We start from the raw sequence: 24,609 nt of genomic DNA on the forward strand, positions 1-24,609 counted from the left end.
TTTTAAATGTTGTATGTAGGTGTATGTAAACTTCTGACTTCAACTGTATGTATACAGTGTATATATTAACAAACAGTATAGTTAGCAATACAAAATATACACACTAATACAATTGACAGATAATTTAAAGGTCACTTAAAAATGACAGTGAGGGCCTCCCGGGTGGCGCAGTGGTTAAGGGAGCTGTACTGCAGCGCCAGCTGTGCCATCAGAGTCCCTGGGTTCGCGCCCAGGCTCTGTCGTAACCGGCCACGACCGGGAGGTCCATGGGGCGACGCACAATTGGCCTAGCGTCGTCCGGGTTAGGGAGGGATTGGTCGGTAGGGATATCCTTGTCTCATCGCGCACCAGTGACTCCTGTGGCGGGCCGGGCGCAGTGCGCGCTAGCCAAGGTTGCCAGGTCTGACACATTGGTGTGGCTGGCTTCCGGGTTGGATGTGTGCTGTGTTAAGAAGCAGTAAGGCTGGTTGGGTTGTGTATCGGAGGACGCATGACATTCAGCCTTCGTCTCTCCCGAGCCCGTACGGGAGTTGTAGCAATGAGACAAGATACTACAACAATTGGATACCATGAAAAAGGGGTAAAAAAATTTTGTTTTTAAAAGACAGTGAGTGCAGATTATAATAATATTCAACATTGAAATATAGAAATTATAAGCACATAATACATTTGTCTCTGAAAACTAATTTTAATTTTGCTATTCATAGTGCACTGATCCGCGGCCGAGACCATGTCTTTCAATGTAGACCGTGCTTACAGGATGCTTTGCGCACAGAGATCTTGTCAGCTTCTGTGACAAAGTTCCTTGCTCTATAATGTTTGAGGAGCTGTCGCCAAGCGCCACTGCGGCTCAACAACTCTTGGTTACCTTTTAAGAAAGGAAGAAATTACATTTTAAAATGCCACTAGTTTAGATTAGGCTTACTCTAATGATCTTAACACTAAGCCCTGGATGAAAAGTCTTGCTCACCGATAATGCACAGTCCCTCTTTGGCCCTGGTGATGCCCACATTGATCTGGTTGGGGTCGCCAACAAAGCCCACATGTTTAGACCTCCAGGCCCTGTCCGGCTCGATCTCGATGTCCTTGCTGAGTAATGAGCGCACAGTGGAGAGAATGACGTAGCGCCATTCACATCCTGCATTGGAGATCAGATTAAAGTTGACAAAAGGACAACGGGGGACAACCATAGCATCACATCCAAGATAGAACAGAGGGGAAAGTATGAACGAGAAAATTGTCACCTTGACTTTTTGTGATGGTGGTGACAGTGATTTTGTCCATTTTGTGTTCATGAAGTTCTTTCTTAAATTCAGACACCTGGGCGTTGTAGGGTGATAGAATTGCAATATTCTGTTGTTTTATTTGGGATTCTGTTACCAGTGCTTTGACGAGACGGATCTGTGATGAGCAAAAAGAAAACCATAAATCATACCCTCATCCTTTTAGAAAAGTGACTCACCTGACTATACCAGTAGAGTGGCAAGATTTGAGCCGTATGTGTTGAAGTGTGAGTTATGTTTTGAGACAAAACAAAAAGGGTTCCTTACCACTACCTCTCTCTCCGCCCTATTCGCTTTGGAGTTTTCAGTTCCCTTTTCTGTGCTCACAACCAGGCTGACCTCCTCTCCAATGACGTTCCCGAAAACAATGTGCTTCTGTTGGCTGTCAGCCTGAAGGACACTGCTTGAGTGATTCACTTCAGTCTTCAGTTTTCCTCCATAATATTCCTCCGATGGGAACTTGCATATATCTTCATGCTACAAAAAGTTAAACAATGGATAATACTATGTACTTTGTCATTGGATGTCACATGTGCTGAATACAACAGGTGTAGACCTGACAGTGAAAAGCTTAATTACAAGCCCTTAACCAATAATGCAGTTTTAAGAAAATTAAGTGTTAAGTAAAAAATAGATAAGTACATTTAAAAATATTTAATTAAAGAGCAGCAGTAAAGTAACATTAGCGAGGCTATATACAGGGGTACCGGTACAGAGTAAATGTGCGGGGGTACAGGTTAGTTGAGGTAATTGAGGTAATATGTACATGTAGGTAAAGTGTTAAAGTGACAATGAATAGATAATAAACAGAGAGGGGCAGCAGCGTAAAATGAGGGGGTGGGGGCAATGTAAATAGTCTAGGTAGCCATTTGATTAGCTGATCAGGATTCTTATGGCTTGGGAGTAGAAGCTGTTAAGAAGCCTTTTTGACCTACACTTGGCGCTCCGGTACCGCTTCCGTGCGTTAGCAGAGAGAATAGTCTATGACTAGGGTAACTGGAGTCTGACAATTTTTAGGGCCTTCCTCTGACACCGCCTGGTATAGAGGTCTTGGATGGAATTAAGCTTGGCCCCAGTGATGTACTGGGCCATACGCACTACCCTCTGTAGTTGGAGGCCGAGCAGTTGCCAAACCAGGCAGTGATTCAACCAGATGCTATTGATGGTGCAGCTGTAGAACTTTTGAGGATCTGAGGACCCATGCCAATTCTTTTCAGCCTCCTGAGGGGGAATAGGCTTTGTCGTGCCTGCTTCATGACGATCTTGGTGTGTTTGGACCATGATAGTTTGTTGGTGATGTGCACACCAAAAGCTTGAAGCTCTCAACCTGCTCCACTACAGCCCCGTCGATGAGAATGGGGGCGTGCTCGGTCCTCTATTTCCTGTAGTCCATAATCATCTCCTTTGTCTTGATCACGTTGAGGGAGAGGTTGTTATCCTGTCACCACGCGGCCAGGTCTCTGACCTCCTCCCTATAGGCTGTCTCATCGTTTTCGGTGGTCAGGCCTACTACCGTTGTGTCATTGGCAAACTGAATGATGGTGTGGGAGTCGTGCCTGGCCATGCAGTCATGGGTGAACAAGGAGTACAGGAGGGGACTGAGCACGCACCCCTGAGGGGCCGCTGTGTTGAGGATCAGCGTGGCGGATGTGTTGTTACCTACTCTTACCACTCTGGGGCGGCCCTTCAGGAAGTCCAGGATCCAGTTGCAGAGTTTAGTCCCAGGGTCCTTAGATTATTGTTGAGCTTTGAGGGCACTATGGTGTTGAACACTGAGCTGTAGTCAACAAATAGCATTCTCACGTATGTGTTACTTTTGTCCAGGTGGGAAAGGGCAGTGTGGAGTGCAATAGAGATGGCATCATCTGTGGATCTGTTGGGGAAGTATGCAAATTGGAGTGGGTCTAGTGTTTCTGGGATAATGGTGTTTGTGAGCCAGTCATTTAGGCAGGTTGCCTTAGTGTTCTTGGGCACAGGGACTATGGTGGTCTGCTTGAAACATGTTGGTATTACAGACTCGGTCAGGGACAGGTTGAACATGTCAGTGAAGACACTTGCCAGTTGGTCAGCGCATGCTGATATTAATCAACATGCATCTTAAAACATATCTGTGCAGTCAAAGGCACAGTTTTATAAACATTTGTCGAATTAGATTATATGATGTGAATTAGGCTGTGATAAATTCATAGCCCAAACATTTCTGGACCTCTTACCATTCTGTACTGGGTATCCAGCATCACTGTCTGGGACCGGTACTCAAAGTAACGCTCAAACAGAGACTTTGACATCCCCAACTTCCTCAGAAGTTCATTCTTAACGATGGGACGTAGCTGTTTGTGGTCACCGAGCAACACAATCTAGGAAGTGAAAAGAGGTTATTTAGCCATCAATCTGCATCACTTGCAAATGTGGTGATGACCTTTAATAAACATATAGGATGGCTGGAATGGAATAAATGTAATACAGTCAAACATGTGCTTTCCATATTTCATGTGTTTGATACCGTTCCATCTGATCCATTCCAGACATTACAATGACCCCATCATACTATAGCTCCTCCCACCAGCCTCCTCTGCTTGGGATGCAGTTGAGAAAACAGGGTTGCTGTTAAGGTTTAGTTTAACAGATTCTGTGTCAATGCAGTCTTTATATGCCCAAACCCAATGCAAAAAAAAATATCTACATATTTTTTACGGAAATGCTCACAGTAACACATTCTTAAAATGTCATTTCATAACACTACACTTTTAGAAAAAAAAGGTTCCAAAAAAGGCTTCTTCGGCAGTCCCCATAGGAGAACCCTTTTTGGTTCCAAGTAGGACCCGTTTGGGTTCCATGTAGAACCCTCTGTGCAAATGGTTGCACATGGAACCCAAAAGGGTTATACCTGCAACCAAAAGGGTTATTCAATACATAAATAGGCAGCATCACAAACATACAAAACTAATTTAAATCTCAGAACTACCTCCATACTTCCATTCATTTACATTTGTTACCTACAGATGAGTCCCTTGACACTTGTAGGGGTCGTAAAGCAAAATGGAGAGTCTCCCCTTCCACAGTTGGTTTATATTAATTTGTAGCCAAAACGGTTCGGACACTACAGACAGAAGTTGGCACATCAGTGCTACCAACTTCAGAGTCCCGTGGGGCATGCTTTTAGGGATGTCTCCTGGTGCTGATGTGACAGTTTCAGATATCACTAGCTTAAATTTACAGATTTTGATGGGGATTTTTTTGTTATTTATTAGATTGACACATGGGTGCATCAATTGACTCTTAAGGATTTTAAACCATCATACATGGAAATATCATTCTATAACAAAAAGTAAATGAATACATGGATTTCAACACACCTTTTCTGGTTTGTTGCTGACCAATGGGATGAGGGCCTGAGGTTCTGTTGCCATGGCACATTCATCAATAAGAATCTGGCGTGCACTGACTGTTTTAGTGAGGTTAGGAGAAGAGGCTGCTGTACAGGTGCACAGAATGACATCGTGCCTCTGCAGCTCATGCACACGAGCTTTATTCAGAAGACATTTGTAGCTAGAAGAAAAACAAAAAATGTACGCACTTATATATGTACATCAGTCAGATGTGGGTTTATATATATGTTTTAATCAAAATTGCATTACAGGAAAATTCTATACTTACTCCTCAACTTCTTCTGCTGTCAACTCCTCTCCCTTTGATTCTATTGCTAGCTTTATTCTGTGGTCAAACTCTTTTATTTCTGTGGAATGTGGATTTTGTTCTTCCCGTATGCGATGATGCAAGGTAATATCTCTACAAATGGTACAGATATGGTAAAATACTGTGATATGTTGAGTTTGTGTAATGTGAACCATCTAACAAAAACATGCTGAGACACTGGTCAGACATGATAAAGCCAGCCCTACGATCAGATTATCAAAGACAAGACAGAGATTCCCTGAAAAAGTGGCCACAACTGCAGAGTGATGTGTGTATATTTTATACCGGAGTTCTGCCTTGGACCGCTCATGGCGAAGTGACCTGGGAGAGAGCTGAAGGACACTCCCTGGGTAAGGGTACTCCGCCATCTCCAGTTGTCGGCTGTACACCCTGAGGGGCTTCAACTTGTCTCCAAACTTCACCAGGCACTCTACAGAATGTTCAGAATGAATAGAATGTTACCTAGAAAGTTCCCTACAGAACTTGGATCATGTTTAAGCTGTGGTTGTGTTATACATTATTTTGTGGAGACAATTTCAATTCAAGTATGAAGTAACTTGCCAGCAACCACATCGACAGACTTATTGGAAGGACCACAGCAGAGAATAACTTCTTTCTTGTCCTTGTCCTTCGGATTTTCAAATATCCTGGGGTTTTTGGAGTTCATCACAAGGAACCAGTACACAATGTAAACTCCTAAAACAGTCTTTCCAGTCCCTATGAAACAGGTGTGTATTTTTTACTCCAGTAAACACAGCAATGGGCAATAAAACAGCTTCAGGTATTCTGGTAGTACTACTGTATTTCTTAACTTACCAGGTGGCCCTTGTATGATTGTGAAGTTGTTATTCAGAGCTTTCTCCACTGCATCAATTTGACTCTTATTCAGCTCTGGGAGACCCTCTGGTGCCTTTTCCCTCATGAGTTGGTACCGTGGTGGTACAACAGATTGCGAAGCTACAATCCCAAGCAAGACCACAAAACAATACTTTCAAGCGTATAGCTTAATTAAAAACAAGGTTGTTGTAAATTCCCACAGATGTAAAATGGGGTTACTTTACCTCCTTTTGGAATGTGTTGTCCTAGGGCTATTTTCTGAACAAGCTCATTTGCAGACACAATGTTGTTCACAGCCATTTCTTTACGTCTAGACAGTAGAAATGTTAACAACCATTCATTATGTATACTGAATTAATTATGGGAACATTATCTCCATCCAATAAAAATAGTAGATTTTTTTTACATAATTATCTTATTTTAAAGAGTGCACTTAAAAATACATCTTATTTTAAAATGTGAGTAGTACTTTATATTTGACTGCAGCAATTACCAGGTATTTACTAAAAATGGTAGTTACATTTGAAGCACCATTTTGAAGACTTAAATGAGACTTAAATAAGTACTGGAATTGTAAAATAAAGTGTTACGGTAATACATTTGTTCAATGACAATTGTTCAATCTCTTTTTTTGCATATTAATTTAATACTTGCACGTCCGTCAGAAGCTTTGGGATTATCTCAACCGTGTATGTTGTCTTTCTCTGGTAGACACACTCTGGAATGGTATCCATTGGCAAGTGGTTGATGTAGAAGTGCACTTTTCTGGCTTGATTTTGGTTGTTTTTTGGTTCTTCAAAGTTGGTTGTAACACCATGTGCCACCCATGTGTAATTCTTAGGGTCGACTACTTCCTCTGATTGGTCAGGGATTGAAGTCAGTTTCAATCCCCTTTTTCGGATGCACAGAAAGCACTTGCTAAGGTTGCATTCAATGGCCCATTCTTTAATGTATTTGAGTGGAAGTTCGAAACTTCCTTTCAGTCTGTTTTTCCCTTGCTTCAAGTTCAGCTTCAGGTCCTCAATTATTATGCTGTCACTTTCATCCACAGCATTGTCTGCAGACTCCATCTCGCAAAGTGGTCGCCAGATCTTCACATACTCTCTTGCGCTGCTATATTCACTCTTGGATGGACAGTCTGCATGTTTGGAAAAGCATGTGATAGGACTGTGGGCATGGTTTACACACAACTCAAATATTGGTTTGATGCACACCAACTGAACAGTAGGTGTCCAATAACCTTTTTTTCCTTCAGATGTCATTTGGACTTGAAGTGTGTCTCCCGGCTTCAAATGTAGGGTAAGATCAACATAGTGCTCCATTTCAATTTTTTCAGCTTGTCCATGTGCAGTTCTATGGGAGTCATTCCCAGCTTCAAGCAAATCCACCTTGGCATGTTTTGAGAGACTCTTTACATTTTCTGTTTGCTTTGTTGTGGCATCCAGTATGAGAGACCTTGCTATGTTCCATTTTTCATGGCCCATTGCATTAACAATGGCTTGCCAAGTCTTTTGTGGGAGCTTGATGCAGGCAGCTGAATTTTGCACCTTTTTTAGCTCTTGGTGAATTTTGGCAGTGTCAATTGAGTACACTCGTCTTCTCCATGTCAGAGTAATTTGGTTCTCATTTGAATCGTACAGGGGTTGATCCTTCGGTTGCAAATCTCTGTACCTAACAGGCAAACCCTCTGGAAAAGAGTGCCTGTCGAACGGAAAGGACAGCTTGAAACTGTCTCCTGCTGCTACACCAACAACAAATGCTAACTTCAGAAAATTTTGTTTCTTCATGTTGATGGCGAAAGATATCATCGCAGCCTTCTTTTCATACTCATTGGCCTTCTTGTAGCTGTCTTCAATCTTCTGACACAGAATGTCAATCTCTTGTGGAGAATATTGGACCGGAGTGCCGCTCAGGACTGAATGCAAAAGCCTTTGCAGGATAATATCCATGTAGCGACGTATGGGCGAGGATGCTTGTGTATATGACTCAAGTTTTAAGGAATAGTGCCCAACCTTTTCCTGGGATGAATTGGAACGGATGACGTAGGCTTCGTCAAGACACTTCCTAAACTCATATATCACTGGAAGGAGCTGGGGGTAGATGTCATCTGTACCAATCAGATCAATCATTGTGTCAGTGTCAACTTCCTCTTTCTTGGCAGCTGACAGGATCTCATTCCATATTGATGTTAGCGCGTAGAAGCTTTTGCTCTCCATGGCCTCCTGGTCAAGTTGAATGTCATGGTCAAGGTTGTGCCTCAGGTGTAAGGACAGTGGTATGATGTCTTTGTATTGCTCTTTCAAGTCTTCTAACATTTCAGGGTCAGGGCTTACTTGACATCGGAGTGGAGTGCAGAACATGGTTTCATTTGCATTGATCAAAAATTCAGACACAGAATGGTTGAACAGTACACTAAGCTCCTCAATCATCTGACTGGATCTCCTCTTCCCTGGCTTCTGGTGATCGTCCAATTGTCTATAGCTCCAATCCTTGCCAAGCCTGGCCTTCCTTTGGACTTTGGCAAAACGATATGCCACAGAAACACAGTCTTCTAAAGTATCAAACTTGGCCTCTTTTCCTGACCGCTTACTGATGATGTCCTCTGCCTCGTCATAAGACAACTTTCTATCGGACTTGATTTGCGAAAGCTGGAATTTCTTTTCAGTGATTTTGTGAGTTGCCTTGTCCACTTTTACCATTAACGAAACTACCTTTCGATCTATACCAGGCAGAAGACTGAAGTGGTAGATGCTAACTGATTTTGGGAACATGTAAACTGGTTCTTCTCTAGGGCTGTAAAATGTTGCACCATGTTTTTGTGCAGCATCATCCAACGAACCGCCAAGATTCACGAAACTTGCCACATCTGCTATGTGGACTCCAACCTCATAATGGCTTTCCATGTCAATGACACTGATTGCATCATCCAAGTCTAGGGATTTATTTTGGTCAACAGTGAAAGTAATAAACTTTTGGAGGTCCTTTCTGTTACTATTTTGGGTGTCTTTCCAGGAACATGGTTCAGCTAAAACATGGCTGGGAGGCAACGGTTGAACATTAAATTCTGCATCCAAAATCCTTAAGCCCTCCTCCAAAGATGATCCTATGGAAAGAATGTCTATCACCTTCCCCAACGGATAGGCATAGTTTCCTTTGTTTTCTGTTTTCGTTTTCCAGCAAAACACTTCCACCATAAATACATGATTGCATTTGATTTCTTCATCAAGTTGTTGATATCTGACAATCTCCCATTCTCCATCATTGTGCTTCCATATTGGAATTAAATTGTGGCTCTTCTTGCTGACCAAGGTACATATTTTGGTGGTGTTTGTGTTGAGTGGTACCATAATTTTTCTGAGGAATTGATATTCAGTCTTCGTTTTGGGTTTATGGTAATCTTCAACTTCAAGGGTACAAGCAAACACACGATGGGATTCAGCTGCCTTGATGGTGCCTAACACTTTTCCTTGTGGAATACCCTCACAAGGAACTACTTCGGCCACCACTTCATCACCACAGAAGGACTTGCCGAGGTTACCTCTTCCTTTGATGATAATGTGGTTAGTTGGGTTGTCAAATGGAATGATATAACCTGCATTATGTTTCTCCATGACCAATTCACCTCGCTTGTACACATTGGGCTGCTCTCTCAACAACTGCAACAAGGCATCTCTTTCAACTTTGGCACTATTGTATAGTCTCTTTCGTTCCAGTAGTGTGTAGTGTTCCCTGTTTTGCTCCTCTTGTAGTTCTTGGAGAATAGCATCAATGTTGTTCTCTGTATCGAAAATAACTGACTGAGTGCTGCCCTCATCCAGGTATTCTGTCCTTTGGAATCTTGAGATTTCCTTGATATCGCCATCAATGAAGTCATTGGTAAGGTGTTTCGGTTCAGCACTTCCCTTGCTAATACAATGGTGAATGTAGCTTCTCCAGATTCTTGAGCACTTCCCAAAGTAGCAAAGCGCAGCAGCATCTCCAACCACAACAACCTGGGATTGAGCCCTAGTCATGGCTGTGTTCAGCATGCGAGCATCGTTGAAAAACTCCACACAATATGAGTCAGGAGCGTGAAGGCTGTCACGGGTTTGAACGGCAGTCATTACTATTGCTCTGAACTGTTTGCCTGTCAAGAAATAATGAAAGTGTTATATGGTTAACATAAAATAAATGAAGTCAACTAAAATATTACAAAAAAATGTATTATGTTAACAAATCATGTGTTAATTTCTGATTGAGTCGACATATGCAGCTACTGTGAACGAAGTCTCCTCGAATGCAAGAACATTGCCTTTAAAAGCTGCATAGTTCACAAAGCGCGATCGGAATAAATTCCAGACCAAATCTTTGAGTTGTTTTCATGATAAATACCTTGAACATTTGATATATTCTCCACAGTCACTCGGCCAAGGAATCTTTTCTGAAGCTCTTTCCTGATCATTGAAACCTATGAATACATAAATAATGTCAACCAAAAAAGTTATGGACATAACACAACATTGACTTGAGAGGTTTTTCCTCATTTTCTCAACAAATGCATTAGAATTATTAAACTGTGCATGGTAATTGATTAAAAAATGTAATGAGGAACAACGGTTTCACCTGGCATCGTTCAGAGAGAACACAGATTGAGCTTTGATCATGATTCCCCCATGCGATTGGCCAATCTCTGAGCAGATTTTGCACTATTTCAACCACGCATTCAACCTCGTCAAGATTAAACCATGACATGGATGCTGTGTCCAAGTGGGATTCTCCTCTGACATGGTGAAACCTCAAAGGGTGGCTGTTCGGATGAGCTGGAACATTACCAACAGCCTTGATGGCATCCGACTTGCCAACGTAGAAGTGAGTGGACACAAATTCTACTATCTCTTTTGTGTTGCGATAGTTCTCGTGAAAAAATATTCTGCTTTTCAAAGCTGTACTACTTTCACAGCCTTGATAGAAGTGGAACAGGCGGTTCAGCAAAGAGTGATTGGAGTGTTGGTCATCGTCCGTTGAAAATAGTTTTGGTCCCATCTGCATGTGATCTCCAGCTAGAACCACCCGAGTTACTGGCCCTGCCAGACCAAGGGGCATTAGGGCTTCACATTCGAGCATCTGGGAGGCTTCGTCAATCAGGATGTGGGTGAAGTAGCCATCGGAAAGCTTTAGGTCATTGAAGTGTCTTGCCATTGCAGTAGTTGTTATGACTATTCTGTGGTGATCCAAAGCAGATTTGGTAGGAGGTAGAAAAAACTGACCGTCTTTGGATAGAAGGCAGTACTTCTGTGTGATCTCATCCGTAGAACTTACTAGAACCCCTTGTTTATTTGCTTTTATTCTCAGTGGCTTCATCTCAGGGTGTCCAGAGTTGACGTATGGATGGAAATGGTCTTTGATATACAAATCTGCAGAGCTGACCACAGAAAGAGAGGGGTTAACTATGCTTACCATTTAACAGTTCCACTAAAATGTGACTGTCCTTAAAACCCGAATGGAAAACTGGTCTCCCTACTTTTTCATGAAATGTATGTTGCACCAGTAATTAAAAAGCAGGTACATTGCAACTACAAGTGTGTGTGTGTGTTAACATTTGGATTCAAATCTGTGTATTAACATTGGGATTAATACATGGCATAATACTTATAAATGTTAATGTATAACTGTCAAACCCATATGAGACTTACACAATTCAAATGATTGATGAGCAAACTCATGATAGCCCTATGACCTAACTGTGCTATCTTAATCATTACACAAAGGTCAAATAAAAGTATTTTGTTGCAAATCTAATGTTTACAAAAATCTCACATATGTTATTAACAGTTTTAAGCACTATTATGTAACAATGCTTGCCTGTCAACTCAGGGCTGGGGTCAATTCAAATTGAAGAAGTACTGTAAACTTGAATAATGATTAAAAATACATAGATTTTCAATGACTTCTCAATAAACTGAGCTATTTATTTGAAATGTTTTTTAACTTGAATTTTACATTAAAATAACTTCCTGAATTGACTGCATGTCAACTAATTGCATAATGTATGACTGAACAGACACAGCGCATTCGGAAAGTATTCAGACCCCTTTTCCACATTTTGTTGCGTTACAGCCACTATTCTAACATTGATGAAATAATTATTTCTATCATCAATCAATAGCTTATTATGGAAATAATATAAAGACAAAGCGAAAACAGGTTTGAACATGTTTCTGCACATTTTCTAAGTACAAAAAACCCAGAAATACCTTATTTACATAAGTATTCAGACGCTTTGCTATGAGACTCGAAATTGAGCTCAGGTGCATCCTATTTCCATTGATCATCCTTGAGATGTTTCTACAACTTGGTTGGAGTCCACCTGTGGTAATTTCAATTGAGTGGACATGATTTGGAAAGGCACACACATATCTACAGAACAAGTCAAAAGTTTAGACCCACCTACTCATTCCAGGGTTTTTCATTATTTTTCCATTTTCTTCATTGTAGAATAATAGTGAAGACATCAAAACTACGAAATAACACAGAATCATGTAGTACGCAAACAAGTGTTAAACAAATCAAAATGTATTTTCTATTTGAGATTCTTCAAAGTAGCCACCTTTTGACTTGATGACAACTTTGCGCACACTTGGCATTATCTCAACCAGCTTCAAGTGGTAGTTACCCGGAATGCATTTCAATGAACAGGTGTGCCTTGCTGAAAGTTAATTTTTTGAATTTTTTCTTGCTAAAGTTAATTTGTGGTAAAAGACCAAGTCCATATTATGGAAAGAACAGCTCAAATAAGCAAAGATAAATTGCAGTCCATCATTACTTTAAGACATGAATTGCAGTTGCAAAAACCATCAAGCTCTATGATGAAACTGGCTTTCATTAGGACCATCACAGGAAAGGAAGACCCAGACTTACCTCTGCTGCAGGAGATAGGTTCATTAGAGTTACCAGCCTCAGAAATGACAGCCTAAATAAATGGTTCACAGAGTTCAAGTAACAGACACATCTCAACATCAACTGTTCAGAGAACACTGTGTGAATCAAGCCTTCATGGTCGAATTGCTGCAAAGAAACCACTACTAAAGGACACCAATTAGAAGAAGAGACTTGCTTTGGCCAAGAAACATGAGCAATGGACATTAGACCGGTGGAAATCTGTCCTTTGGTCTGATGAGTCCAAAATGTATGATTTTTGGTTCCAACCGCCATGTCTTTGTGAGACGCAGAGTAGGTGAACGGATGATCTCTGCATGTGTGGTTCCCCCATGAAGCATGGAGGAGGTGTGATGTTGTGGGGGTTCTTTGCTGGTGACACTCTCAGTGATTTACTTAGAATTCAAGGCACACTTAACCAGCATGGCTACCACAGCGTTCTGCAGTGATACGCCATCTCATCTGGTATACACTAAGTAGGACTATCATTTGTTTTTCATCAGGACAATGACCCAACACACCTCCAGGCTATTTAAGGGATATTTGACCAAGAAGAAGAGTGATAGAGTGCTGCATCAGATGATCTGGCCTCCACAATCACTCGACCTCAACTCAATTGAGATGGTTTGGGATGAGTTGGACCGGAGAGGGAAGGACAAGCAGCCAAGAAGTGGTCAGCATATGTGGGAACTCCTTCAAGACTGTTGGAAAAGCATTTCACGTGAAGCTGGTTGAGAGAATGCCAAGAGTGTGCAAAGCTGTCATCAAGGCAAAGGGTGGCTATTTTGAAGAATCTAAAATATATTTTAATTTGTTTAACACTTTTTTGGTTACTACATCATTCTACGTGTTATTTCATAGTTTTGATGTCTTCACTGTTATTCTACAATGTAGAAAATAGTACAAATAAAGAAAAGCCTTGGATGTGTAGGTGTGTCCAAACATTTGACTGGTACTGGTACAGTTGACAGTGCATGTCAGAGCAAATACCAAGCCATGAGGTCGAAGGAATTGAAGAAGAGCTCCGAGACAGGATTGTGTTGAGTCACAGATCTGGGGAAGGGTACCAAAAACTTTCTGCAGCATTGAATGTCCCCATGAACACAATGCCATCCATCATTCTTAAATGGAAGAAGATTGGAACCATCAAGATTCTTCCTAGAGCTGGCTGTCTGGCCAAACTGAGCAATCAGGGGAGAAGGGCCTTGGTCAGTGAGGTGGCCAAGAGTCTGATGGTCGCTTTGACAGAGCTCCAGAGTTCCTCTGTGGAGATGGGAGAACGTTCCAGAAGGACAACCATCTGTGCAGCACTCCACCAATCAGGCCTTTATGGTAGAGTGGCCAGACGGAAGCCACTCCTCAGTAAAAGGCACATGACATCCCGCTTGGAGTTTGCCAAAAAGGCACCTAAAGGACTCTCAGACCATGAGAAGCAAGATTCTCTGGTCTGATGAAACAAAAATTGAACTTTGGCCTGAATGCTAACTCTTTGGCCTGAATGTCACGTCTGGAGGAAACCAGGCACCATCCAGGCACCATGGTCGTGACAGCATCATGCTGTGGGGATGTTTTTCAGCGGAAGGTACTGAGACTCGTCAGGATCGAGGGAAAGATGAAGCAAAGTACATAGGGATCCTTGATGAAAACCTGCACCAGAGTGCTCAGGACCTCAGACTGGGAGGAAGGTTCACCTTCCAACAGGACAATGACCCTAAGCATACAGCCAAGACAACGCAGGAGTGGCTTCGGGACCAATCTCTGAATGTCCTTGAGTGGCCCAGCCAGAGCCCGGACCTGAACCCGATCGAACATCTCTGGAGAGACCTAACAAAAGCTGTGAAGCAACACTCCCCATCCAACCTGACAGAGCTTCAGAGGATATGCAGAGAAGAATGGGAGAAAATCCACAAGCTTGTAGTGCCAAGCTTGTAGCGTCATACCCAAGAAGTCTTGAGGCTGTAATCGCTGCCAAAGATGCTTCAACAAAGTACTGAGTAAGGGTCTGAATACTTATCTCATTGTGCTATTTCATTATTTTATTATTTTTTTTAAATATGAAAAAAATATTATTTTTGCTTTGTTTATTATGGGGAATTGTGCGTAGATTGATGAGTGGAAAAACTATTTAATCCATTTTAGAATAAGGCTGTAACGTAACAAAATGTGGAAAAGGTAAAGGGGTCTGAATACTTTCCGAATGCACTGTAGTCAAGTTCTATAAAATTCAACTCAATGTAAGGGAATCTATATAGAACACTGGAGTCATTACCTGTTGGTGAGGGTGCAGATCAGTACTCTGGTGTGTGGCTGCCGTACCAGCTCTTTGGCTGCTGCAGCAAGCGTGAAGGTTTTCCCAGTTCCAAACGGTCCATAAATGAGGAGTGGTGCCACACTTCTTCCATCTGAGTCCCCTACGATGAAATCAATGGCTGCATGCTGCTTTGCATTGACTTTGGGAAATTCAATTTCATTAACAGGGACAATGCAGTTCCTGAAGTCTGGCAACACTCTCTCTGTGTCTGGAAGGAAATCTATGGCTTTGTGCATCTCGCAGAACTTCAGACGATTCAGGTGGAACTGGACCTCCATTTCATATGTTTCATTTCTTTGGAGCTTCAGATCAGAGCAGCATCTTTTAGACAGCTGCAAGTGCATTTTATTCTCACTTGTGGCATCTCGGAGGATGATGGCTTCGTAGACCTTATGACTTTGATTATCTAAAGATACTGGTGCTATGAGAGCTGACTGGACGCTTCGCCTAAGCACCCAACCCTCTGGGCTGTCTGGGGTTAGAGTATAAGGGACTGAGACGGCACAGAATAGTTCCCCCAGAGGAGCCATCTTCATTCCGAACTGAGGGTCGTCTAGGGTCACAGACAAGGTGATGGTCCCTCGAACATTGAGTCTAAAACCCGAAAGGCAATGAAGAGACTTAAGTCGTGTTCACATCTAACATTAGGAGAGACGAGATAAAACTAGACAGATCAAAAATACAAGACTGTTTCCACAGTAACATTGACACTTACAATGAATGACATGATAAAACTTTGAAACAAATTTGCTACTTTTTGTAGCAAGCGAGTATCATGTAACACAAGCAGCCACTTGCTCACCGGAGACAGGGCATACTCTGAGTTGAGAGCAGGGTTTCCGTTAGCCGGTAATAACCAGATTTTGATTTTTTTTTTATGTAAAAGCCGATAAATAAAATTAGGAGGAGACTAAAAAACGACATTGCGAAGTCATGCTTTTTAGCCTATTCATTGATGGAAATACCAGTCGATGGAAATACATTTGACTGGTCATGCTTATCGGTCTGTAGGTTAATTAGCATAATTTAATGGAAAAAATGTAATTGCCGTGTGTACAGTAGCTTATGTTCATTTTGGATCTTACTTCTCACACGCGTATGCAGAGCCTTTGAGTGGAAAATCTGTCAGATAGTGCAAGAGCCGCTACTGCAGCTTTGTATGGTGCTTGACACTGGGAACTTGGAAAAATACGAGGTCAAATCATAACGTCAGTGATCTTCATGTCGGAGCATTAGAAAGAAGCCAGAATTCCCGAGTTGGAAGACCGTTCAAATAGATTTTTCCCAGTCAGAGAGAGTTTTTTTTCCCAGTTGCCTTGAATGCACTGAAGTCGGAAGTCGAGATTTGCGAATTCCCAGTTGTTTTGAACGCAGCATCAAACAGCAATGGAAGGCATGCTTCATCAGCACGTCACATACTACTTTGCAATGAGCTGAAGGCAGTACTCATTTTGAAAACATATATCCTACTTTATTGTTTGGAACCTGAACGCTGTAATATATTGAACAAAAATATAAACGCAACATGTAAAGAGCTGATCCCATGTTTCATGAGCTGAAATGAAAGATCCTAGAAATTTTCCATATGCACAAATAGCTTATTTCTCTCAAATATTGTGCACAAATTTGTTTATGCTCCTGTTAGTGAGCATGTCTTTTTTGCCAAGATAATCCATCCACCTGACGGGTGTGGCATATCAAGAAGCTGATTAAACAGCATGATCATTACACAGGTGCACCTTGTGCCGTGGACAATACTCTAAAATGTGCAGTTTTGTTAAACAATACAATGCAACAGATTTCTCAAGTTTTACGGGAGCATACAATTGGTATGCTGACTGCAGGAATGTCCACCAGAGCGGCTGCCAGAAAATTGAATGTTAAAACTATCAGAAACCATCTCGGGAAGCTCATCTGCGTGCTGGTTGTCCTCACCAGGGTCTTGACCTGACTGCAGTTCAGTGTCGTAAACCAACTTCAGTGGGCAAATGCTCACCTTTGATGGCCACTGGCATGTTGCAGAAGTGTGCTCTCCATGGATGAATCCCGGTTTCAACTGTACCGGGCAGATTGGTTTGCTGATGTCAACATTGTAAACAGAGTGCCAAATGGTGGCGGTGGGGGATTGGTATGGTATTGTCAGGCATAAACTACGGACAATGAACACAATTGCATTTTATCGATGGTAATTTGAGATCCTGAGGCCCATTGTCATGCCATTCATCTGCCGCTATCACATCATGTTCCAGCATGATAATGCAGGAACCCATGTTGCAAGGATCTGTACACAGTTCCTGAAAATGTCCCAGTTATATTATGACCTGCATACTCCGATGCTGTTGGAAGTGGTGTTGGATGGCCAGTAGGAGACACCCTTTCCTCTGTTCCCAAAAAAGAATATCCCAATACCCCAGGGAAATGACTGGGGACATTGCTCTGTGTAGGGTGCTGTCTTTCTACTGGGACGTTAAATGGGTGTACTGACTATCTGTGGTCACTGAAGATCCCATGGCACTTATCTTAGGGGTGTTAACACCCTGGTGTCCTGGCTAAATTCTCAATCATGCCCTCATACAGTCACCTAATCATCCCCAGCTTACAATTGGCTCATTCATCCCTCTGTAGCTATTCCCCAGGTCGTTGCTGTAAATTACAATGTGTTCTCAGTTAACTTATCTGGTTAAATAAATGGTGGTCGGTCACACCAGATACTGAATGGTTTTCTGATCCACACCACAACTTTTTTGAAAGGTATCTGTGAGCAACAGATGCACATCTGTATTCCCAGTCATATGAAATCCATAGCTTGGGGCTTAATTTATTTATTTCAATCGACTGATTTCCTTACATGAACTGTAACTCAGTAAAATATTTGAAACTGCTGCATTTTGTTTATATTTTTGTTCAATGTACATATTATGAGGTATGTCTCACCTTACATCAAAGTAGCCAATTAGATTTAGTCTCTCAACAGTTCTAACAGATTGTGTGCAGAGCCCTTCTGACAACTATTTTCCCCATAATTGCATTATGGTGCAAACATTCGCACCTAGCCTATTGCCTTGTGTGCATTGCTGCGCTTAGAATGTGAAGAAATAACCGTCTATCAACCTTTTAAGCTAAATCTTCTGATCTGTTGCATCACTCATTGTTTTTAAAGTTGTTGTTTTTTGTAGCCTAGGCCTACTGGTTGTATGAATTTGTGGGACAGTCCAAGTCTGTTTGGAATAGGCCATTTCTTTCTTGACAAGCTGACCAATAGAATAAGTAGCCTAAACTTTTCTACTATAGTAGATTGACACAGGCTAGTGATTTGGCTGTGCGTTACTCATCTTGTTGGCTGAGAAAAAAGTAAACGTGGACAGCCATTCTAACATGTTCAAAGTGCACATCAGAATTCGGTAAGAAGAGCCGCACATCGGTCTATCCTCGACTTGCATGTTCGGTTAATATAAATTCTAAATGTGATTGCTGTCATTCTGAGCACCGTGGGTGGACACCCTAATCAGGTTACGCACCCAATGCATGGGTCTGGTAAATCTCTCAAATGTCTGGTCAATTAAAATGTTGTCGGTCAAATGTCCAGCACCACACATGTTCCTAACGGAAACTCTGGTTGAGAGAAATTTGAGCACCTTACGGTTACTAACTAGAGCTTCAGAAAACTGCATTAAAACCATCTAGCATTGTCTCTGCTGTTAGATGTGAACTGGACTTTACAGGTAGTTTAATTTACATGTATTTATAATAGTGTTGGAGATGATTAGTTAAAAAACAAAGCCATGGAAATAATGATGTTATTACCTTGAAACTATCTGATCTTCTGCCTGCTCCTCTGTGTACAGGAAGCTGTGCATTTTCTTTTTGTAGTTCTGGTGATTCATGGCCGTGTTGCTGTCATCAAGTGGTTTATACTGCAAGCTAATCTGAGGGGGCTTGTACTCCTTCAGAAGCTCTTCCTGTACTTCTGTCTTGTCCATGCATGGGACGATGACCCTGTTCCCCCGATGCCAGTGTTCCAGATTCTGGAATGGGCGCCCAAAATCCTCAGGCGGCTCCTCGAGGTTAGGGGATGGCTGCTGTCTGACTTTAACTTTGAGTTTCTGTAGGAGGACTGGCCTCATGTCGAAGTCAAACACCAACCACTGTTCATAAAGACCCGGGTTGTTGGATTTGAAGGACACAGTGATGTCATAGGTCATGTCTGAGTTACATAACTGTTCACCAGTGGTGTAAGTGCAGGGCTCAGGACTGTTTTCATCCAGGGAGAAAGAGGCTCCAGGTTCCTGTTTCAGTAATGCTACATGTGCAAGTAGTCTCTGTGAAGACACAGGCAAAATGCACAGGTGACCAATGACATTAAATAAACAATGAAAGTGGAGACTTCACAAACAGCAAAATGTACACTTAGCTGGAGCCACCCCACTGGGCACATACTGGTTGAATCAACGTTGTTTCCACGTAATGTCAATGAAATCTCGGATTTCATTGACATTTGTGCCCAGGGGGACCTCATTATTATTATTAGTTAGCGTTGGGCTAGTAAACGAAAGGTTGCAAGATTGAATCCCCGAGCTGACAAGGTAAAAATCTGTCGTTCTGCCCCTGAACAAGGCAGTTAACCCACTGTTCATAGGCCGTCATTGAAGATAAGAATTTGTTCTTAACTGACTTGCCTAGTTAAATAAAGGGACCAGGAAATATTCCCCCGCCATTAGACCAGCATTACCAGCCTGTACCATTGACACCAGGGAGGATGGGGCCATGGACTCGTGCTGCTTACACCAAATCCTGACTCTGCCATCAGATGGTCACAGAGGTGAATGTTAGGACTCTCGTGAAGCAGAATTGATAGCAGTGACAAACGTATTTCTACAATAGAATTTGATCTTGAGCTGTATCTGTGTCCTCACTGCCCTTTCCCACCTGGACAAAAGGAACACCTATGTGAGAATGCTGTTCATTGACTACAGTTCAGAGTTCAACACCATAGTACCCACAAAGCTCATCACATAGACCCTGTGACTATACACTTCCCTCTGCAACTGGATCCTGGACTTCCTGACGGGCCGCCCCCAGGGACAATAAAAGGCCACTCTAAAATGTGTAGTTGTGGCACACAACACAATGCCACAAACGTCTCAGGTTTTGAAGGAGTGTGCAGAATATCCTGAATTCTTAGGGGCATGGAAACATTGCTCAATTGGTATCAAGGGATCTAACATGTGCCAAGGAAAACATTCCCCACATCATTACGCCACCCGTCTGTACCATTGGCACCAGGCAGGATGGGGCCCTGGACTCTTGCTGCTTGCAACAAATCATGACTCTGTTTGACGCAACAGGAACCGGGATTCGTTGGACCAGGCAATGTTTTTTAGCTTCTTCTTGTTTTTATCTGATAGGAGTGGAACCCGGTGTGGTCGTATGCTGCATTAGTCCATCCGTGACAAGGACCGATGAATTGAATGAAAAATTCTTACATATTGTACCTTTAAACATATAATACTGTACGTGCCAAAGTTCCAGAGCGGGATCTCTGAAAGTTATGGCTTATATTATACAGAGAAATTGGTATAGTAGGCAGTGTAACCAATCACTACTCTGGCTGACACCTAACTCAAAAGGCTATTTTGAAGGGGATGTGCTTTTTTACTGATTCTCCTCTGTGTCTTTCTCGCTCAAACAACCACATTGAGTGGTGTAATAGTGCCTGGAGAAGTGGGAATACTCAAATTTTGCCCAAAATTTACCAAACGGCCTGTCCCACTGAAGGAAAGGCTCCCTGTGTGAAAAACAATTTGTGAGAAACCGGGACATACACTCTTAATGACCTAAAATGATAAATCCCATATTGGTCTTTCACAGTCAGGTCAAGCTTACGGTGAAAGTAGGCCAATAATAGGCCTACTATTGAAACAGATAAATGAGTCTGTCAACTCAGATATGCACAGGTTTCAGATTTTTCCAATTTTCCAATATGCTCCTAAAGTCACACTTTTGTAATAGAAAAACAACAAAATTGGATGTTCTAAGTTCTTAAGAATGCTTAAACCACATCAGGAGACCACTTTTGAGGTCTAGGAAAAATCTAAGAAATGTGGATTTTTTTAGGGTACTTTCACCGTAAAGCTTGACCTGACTTTAATTGATGTGCACAGGCATCTAGCACAGTTGTTTGGCTAGCGGTGTTTGTTGCACACGAGACGGAATTTGCTAAACAAATGGCCACTGGAGTGATGCAAATAATCATGATATCCTTCTTCCAGGTAGGCATAGGCTTTCCATCTACCAGAAGGTTAGGCCTATTTGTATTTAAACTCACTCCTCTCACTGTCAACTGCGTTTATTTTCAGAAAACTAAACGTGTAATTATTTGTATGAACATAACAAGATTCAACAACTGAGGCATAAAAAACTTAACAAGTTCCACAGACATGTGACTAACAGAATTTAATGATGTGTCCATGAACAACCGGGGGGAAGGGGGTCAAAATCAAAAGTAACAGTCAGTATCTGGTGTGACCACCAGCTGCATTAAGTACTGCAGTGCATCTCCTCCTCATGGACTGCACCAGATTTGCCAGTTCTTGCTGTGAGATGTTACCCCACTCTTCCATCAAGGCACCTGCAAGTTCCATTTCTGGGGGGAGTAGTCTGGGGGGAATAGTCCTAGCCCTCACCCTCCGATCCAACAGGTCCCAGACGTGCTCAATGGGATTGAGATCTTGGCTCTTTGCTGGCCATGGCAGAACACTGACATTCCTGTCTTGCAGGAAATCACGCACAGAACGAGCAGTATGGTTGGTGGCATTGTCATGCTGGAGGGTCATGTCAGGATGAGGGTACCACATGGGGGGTACCACATGAGGGAAGAGGATGTCTTCCCTGTAACGCACAGCGTTGAGATTGCTTGCAATGACATCAAGCTCAGTCCGATGATGATGTGACACACCGCCCGAAGACCATGACGGTCCCTCCACCTCCAATTCGATCCCGCTCCAGAGTACAGGCCTAGGTGTAATGCTCAATCACTTGACGATAAATGCGAATCCGAATGAGACAAAACCACTTTCCACCAGGATTTGTCTAACTCCATCAAGGATGAACTGGCCTCTCGGGAACTGTGTGAGGACCTCGAGTCCCTGATAACGCTGGCAATTAGGATGGACAACTGCCGCCGAGAATTTTTTTTGATGTTGACACCACTCCAGTATCCTGGTTTCCTGAGCACCCCAATACCCCCGAACTCAGCATTGAGGAGCCCATAAAGATGGGACTGGAGAGGTCTCGGCCATCTCCGTGCTACATGCCCAGAACTGAAGGAAATGCCAGGGCTTGCCAGGATAAGGGGAGACCCTGACGAGCTGTGCAGTTACCTCCCTGCTACCCAGTCACTGTCTGTCATTACCCGTAACCCTCCACTAGGACAACTGTCAGCACCAGATTCAAGCCTTCGTGGACTACGGGGCCGCATATAATTGAATTGATCAGGACTTCCCCAAAGAGTTACAAATCCCCTGCGTGAAGTGTCCCATCCCTCTGCAGATTGGCTCCGGTCAGGTGGCTCTGGTCAGGTAGAATTGGCTCCGGTCATTGGCACCAGTCAGGTGGAATATCAGACCAAGCCCTTTCGCAGGTTGAGGTGAACCACTCAGAGACTTAGTTTTATTTTGATCGCTGCTCCCGAGAACCCCCTTATCCTAGTGTACCCCTGACTAGTGCTACATAACCTACTATTCTCCTGGTCTATGGGACACCTACTAGACTGGGGTAAAGACTGCCAGACTTAATGTCTAAGACGCCCACCCAGAGCCTTGCCGTGTCCTCCTGCATCCACTGAAGACCAAGACTTTTCCGCTCTCCCTCCCGAATACTTTGACCCCGGCGAGGCAAGCCGCCACCCCATCGTCCATACGACTGTGCCATAGAACTCCAACAGCTCCACACCTCCCCGGGGCCGTCTGTACTCCCTCTCGGCCCCTGAAGCAGCAGGCTTGGACTATTACATCCGGGAGTCGCTGGAGGCAGGTTTCATTCTGCCCTCTAATTCCCCAGATGACACTGATATGTTGAATCGGTTTGTCTTCATTTACCTCCATGACATGCTGATCTTCTCCAAAACCATTCCGGAACACATTCTGCACATCTGCCAACTCCTGAGACACCTCCTGCAGAGCCAACTATATGTCAAGATAGAGAAGTGTGAGTTCCACGTATCCAAAGTTTCCTTTCTGGGTAACATTATCTCTACCACAGGCTTCCAAATGGACCCATAAAGGTTGAGGCGGTTGCCGACCGGCCCCACCCCACCTCACTCAAGCAGGTCCAGCAGTTCCTCAGGTTTGCCAATTTTTATAGCCGTTTTATACGCAACTTTGGTGCAGTGGTAGCGCCTCTCAGGGTCCTAACCCGCAAGTCCCAGACCCGTTTTTGCTGGACTCCCGAGGCTGACAGGGCATTCACGGAGTTCAAGGGACATTTCACCTCTGGACCCATCCTTGTTCATCCTGATCCTACTTGTCCCTTTGTGGTAGAGGTAGACGCCTTGGACACCAGAGCAGGGGCAGTCCTTTCACAGCAGAACGAGGAGGATAAGAAACTGCACGAACTGCAAGAAGCCAAGAGTTTGAAAGCATGCCAGGCTAGGTGGGCTCTGTTTTTAACAGGTTCATTTTCACACTAGCCTATCACCCGGATCCAAGAATCAGAAATCAGATGCCCTGTCCCGCCAACATGATGTCTTTAACAAGGAGAGGTACTCCGAGCCCATCATCCGCAGCTCCAGCATTGTGGCTCCTGTGATATGGAGTATTGAGAACACAGTTCGACAAGCCCAGACCTGAGAACCTGACCCCAGCAGGGGACCCACCAACAGACTTTACGTTCTGCGTTCAGCTCGTTCCCGAGTACTACAATCAAATCAAATTTCAAATCAAATTTATTTATATAGCCCTTCGTACATCAGCTGATATCTCAAAGTGCTGTACAGAAACCCAGCCTAAAACCCCAAACAGCAAGCAATGCAGGTGTAGAAGCACGGTGGCTAGGAAAAACTCCCTAGAAAGGCCAAAACCTAGGAAGAAACCTAGAGAGGAACCAGGCTATGTGGGGTGGCCAGTCCTCTTCTGGCTGTGCCGGGTGGAGATTATAACAGAACATGGTCAAGATGTTCAAATGTTCATAAATGACCAGCATGGTCAAATAATAATAAGGCAGAACAGTTGAAACTGGAGCAGCAGCACAGTCAGGTGGACTGGGGACAGCAAGGAGTCATCATGTCAGGTATTCCTGGGGCATGGTCCTAGGGCTCAGGTCCTCCGAGAGAGAGAAAGAAAGAGAGAATTAGAGAGAGCATATGTGGGATGGCCAGTCCTCTTCTGGCTGTGCCGGGTGGAGATTATAACAGAACATGGCCAAGATGTTCAAATGTTCATAAATGTTCACAATGTGGACACTCCTTTAAATTAACTGGGCATCCTGGGGTTAATCGGACACTGGAGTTCCTGAGGTGGAAATTCTGGTGGCCTAACATGATTGAGGATGTGAGATTCCACCTGTGCTCAA

The 24,609-nt window shown here is 43.1% G+C and overlaps 1 protein-coding gene across 1 annotated transcript in view; it reads right to left on the minus strand.

The window, feature by feature from the left end:
- Positions 1 to 616: 616 nt before the first annotated feature.
- LOC139370646 (3'-5' exoribonuclease HELZ2-like) overlaps positions 617 to 24,609 on the minus strand; it is a 32,601-nt gene continuing 8,608 nt past the window's right edge. The window contains exons 5-20 of the mRNA XM_071110244.1: positions 18,847 to 19,361; positions 15,001 to 15,636; positions 10,419 to 11,217; positions 10,188 to 10,263; positions 6,471 to 9,942; positions 6,041 to 6,126; positions 5,796 to 5,936; positions 5,541 to 5,696; positions 5,265 to 5,409; positions 4,941 to 5,072; positions 4,640 to 4,832; positions 3,497 to 3,640; positions 1,551 to 1,760; positions 1,245 to 1,401; positions 971 to 1,138; positions 617 to 868 (exon numbers count right to left, since the gene is read on the minus strand). Of these exons, the coding sequence (XP_070966345.1) occupies positions 738 to 868; positions 971 to 1,138; positions 1,245 to 1,401; positions 1,551 to 1,760; positions 3,497 to 3,640; positions 4,640 to 4,832; positions 4,941 to 5,072; positions 5,265 to 5,409; positions 5,541 to 5,696; positions 5,796 to 5,936; positions 6,041 to 6,126; positions 6,471 to 9,942; positions 10,188 to 10,263; positions 10,419 to 11,217; positions 15,001 to 15,636; positions 18,847 to 19,361 (7,161 nt within the window). The 3' untranslated portion in view covers positions 617 to 737. The remainder of the gene's footprint in view (positions 869 to 970; positions 1,139 to 1,244; positions 1,402 to 1,550; positions 1,761 to 3,496; positions 3,641 to 4,639; positions 4,833 to 4,940; positions 5,073 to 5,264; positions 5,410 to 5,540; positions 5,697 to 5,795; positions 5,937 to 6,040; positions 6,127 to 6,470; positions 9,943 to 10,187; positions 10,264 to 10,418; positions 11,218 to 15,000; positions 15,637 to 18,846; positions 19,362 to 24,609) is intronic.

The sequence above is a fragment of the Oncorhynchus clarkii genome, chromosome 17, assembly GCF_045791955.1.
Source record: "Oncorhynchus clarkii lewisi isolate Uvic-CL-2024 chromosome 17, UVic_Ocla_1.0, whole genome shotgun sequence".
Classification (NCBI taxonomy): Eukaryota; Metazoa; Chordata; class Actinopteri; order Salmoniformes; family Salmonidae; genus Oncorhynchus; species Oncorhynchus clarkii.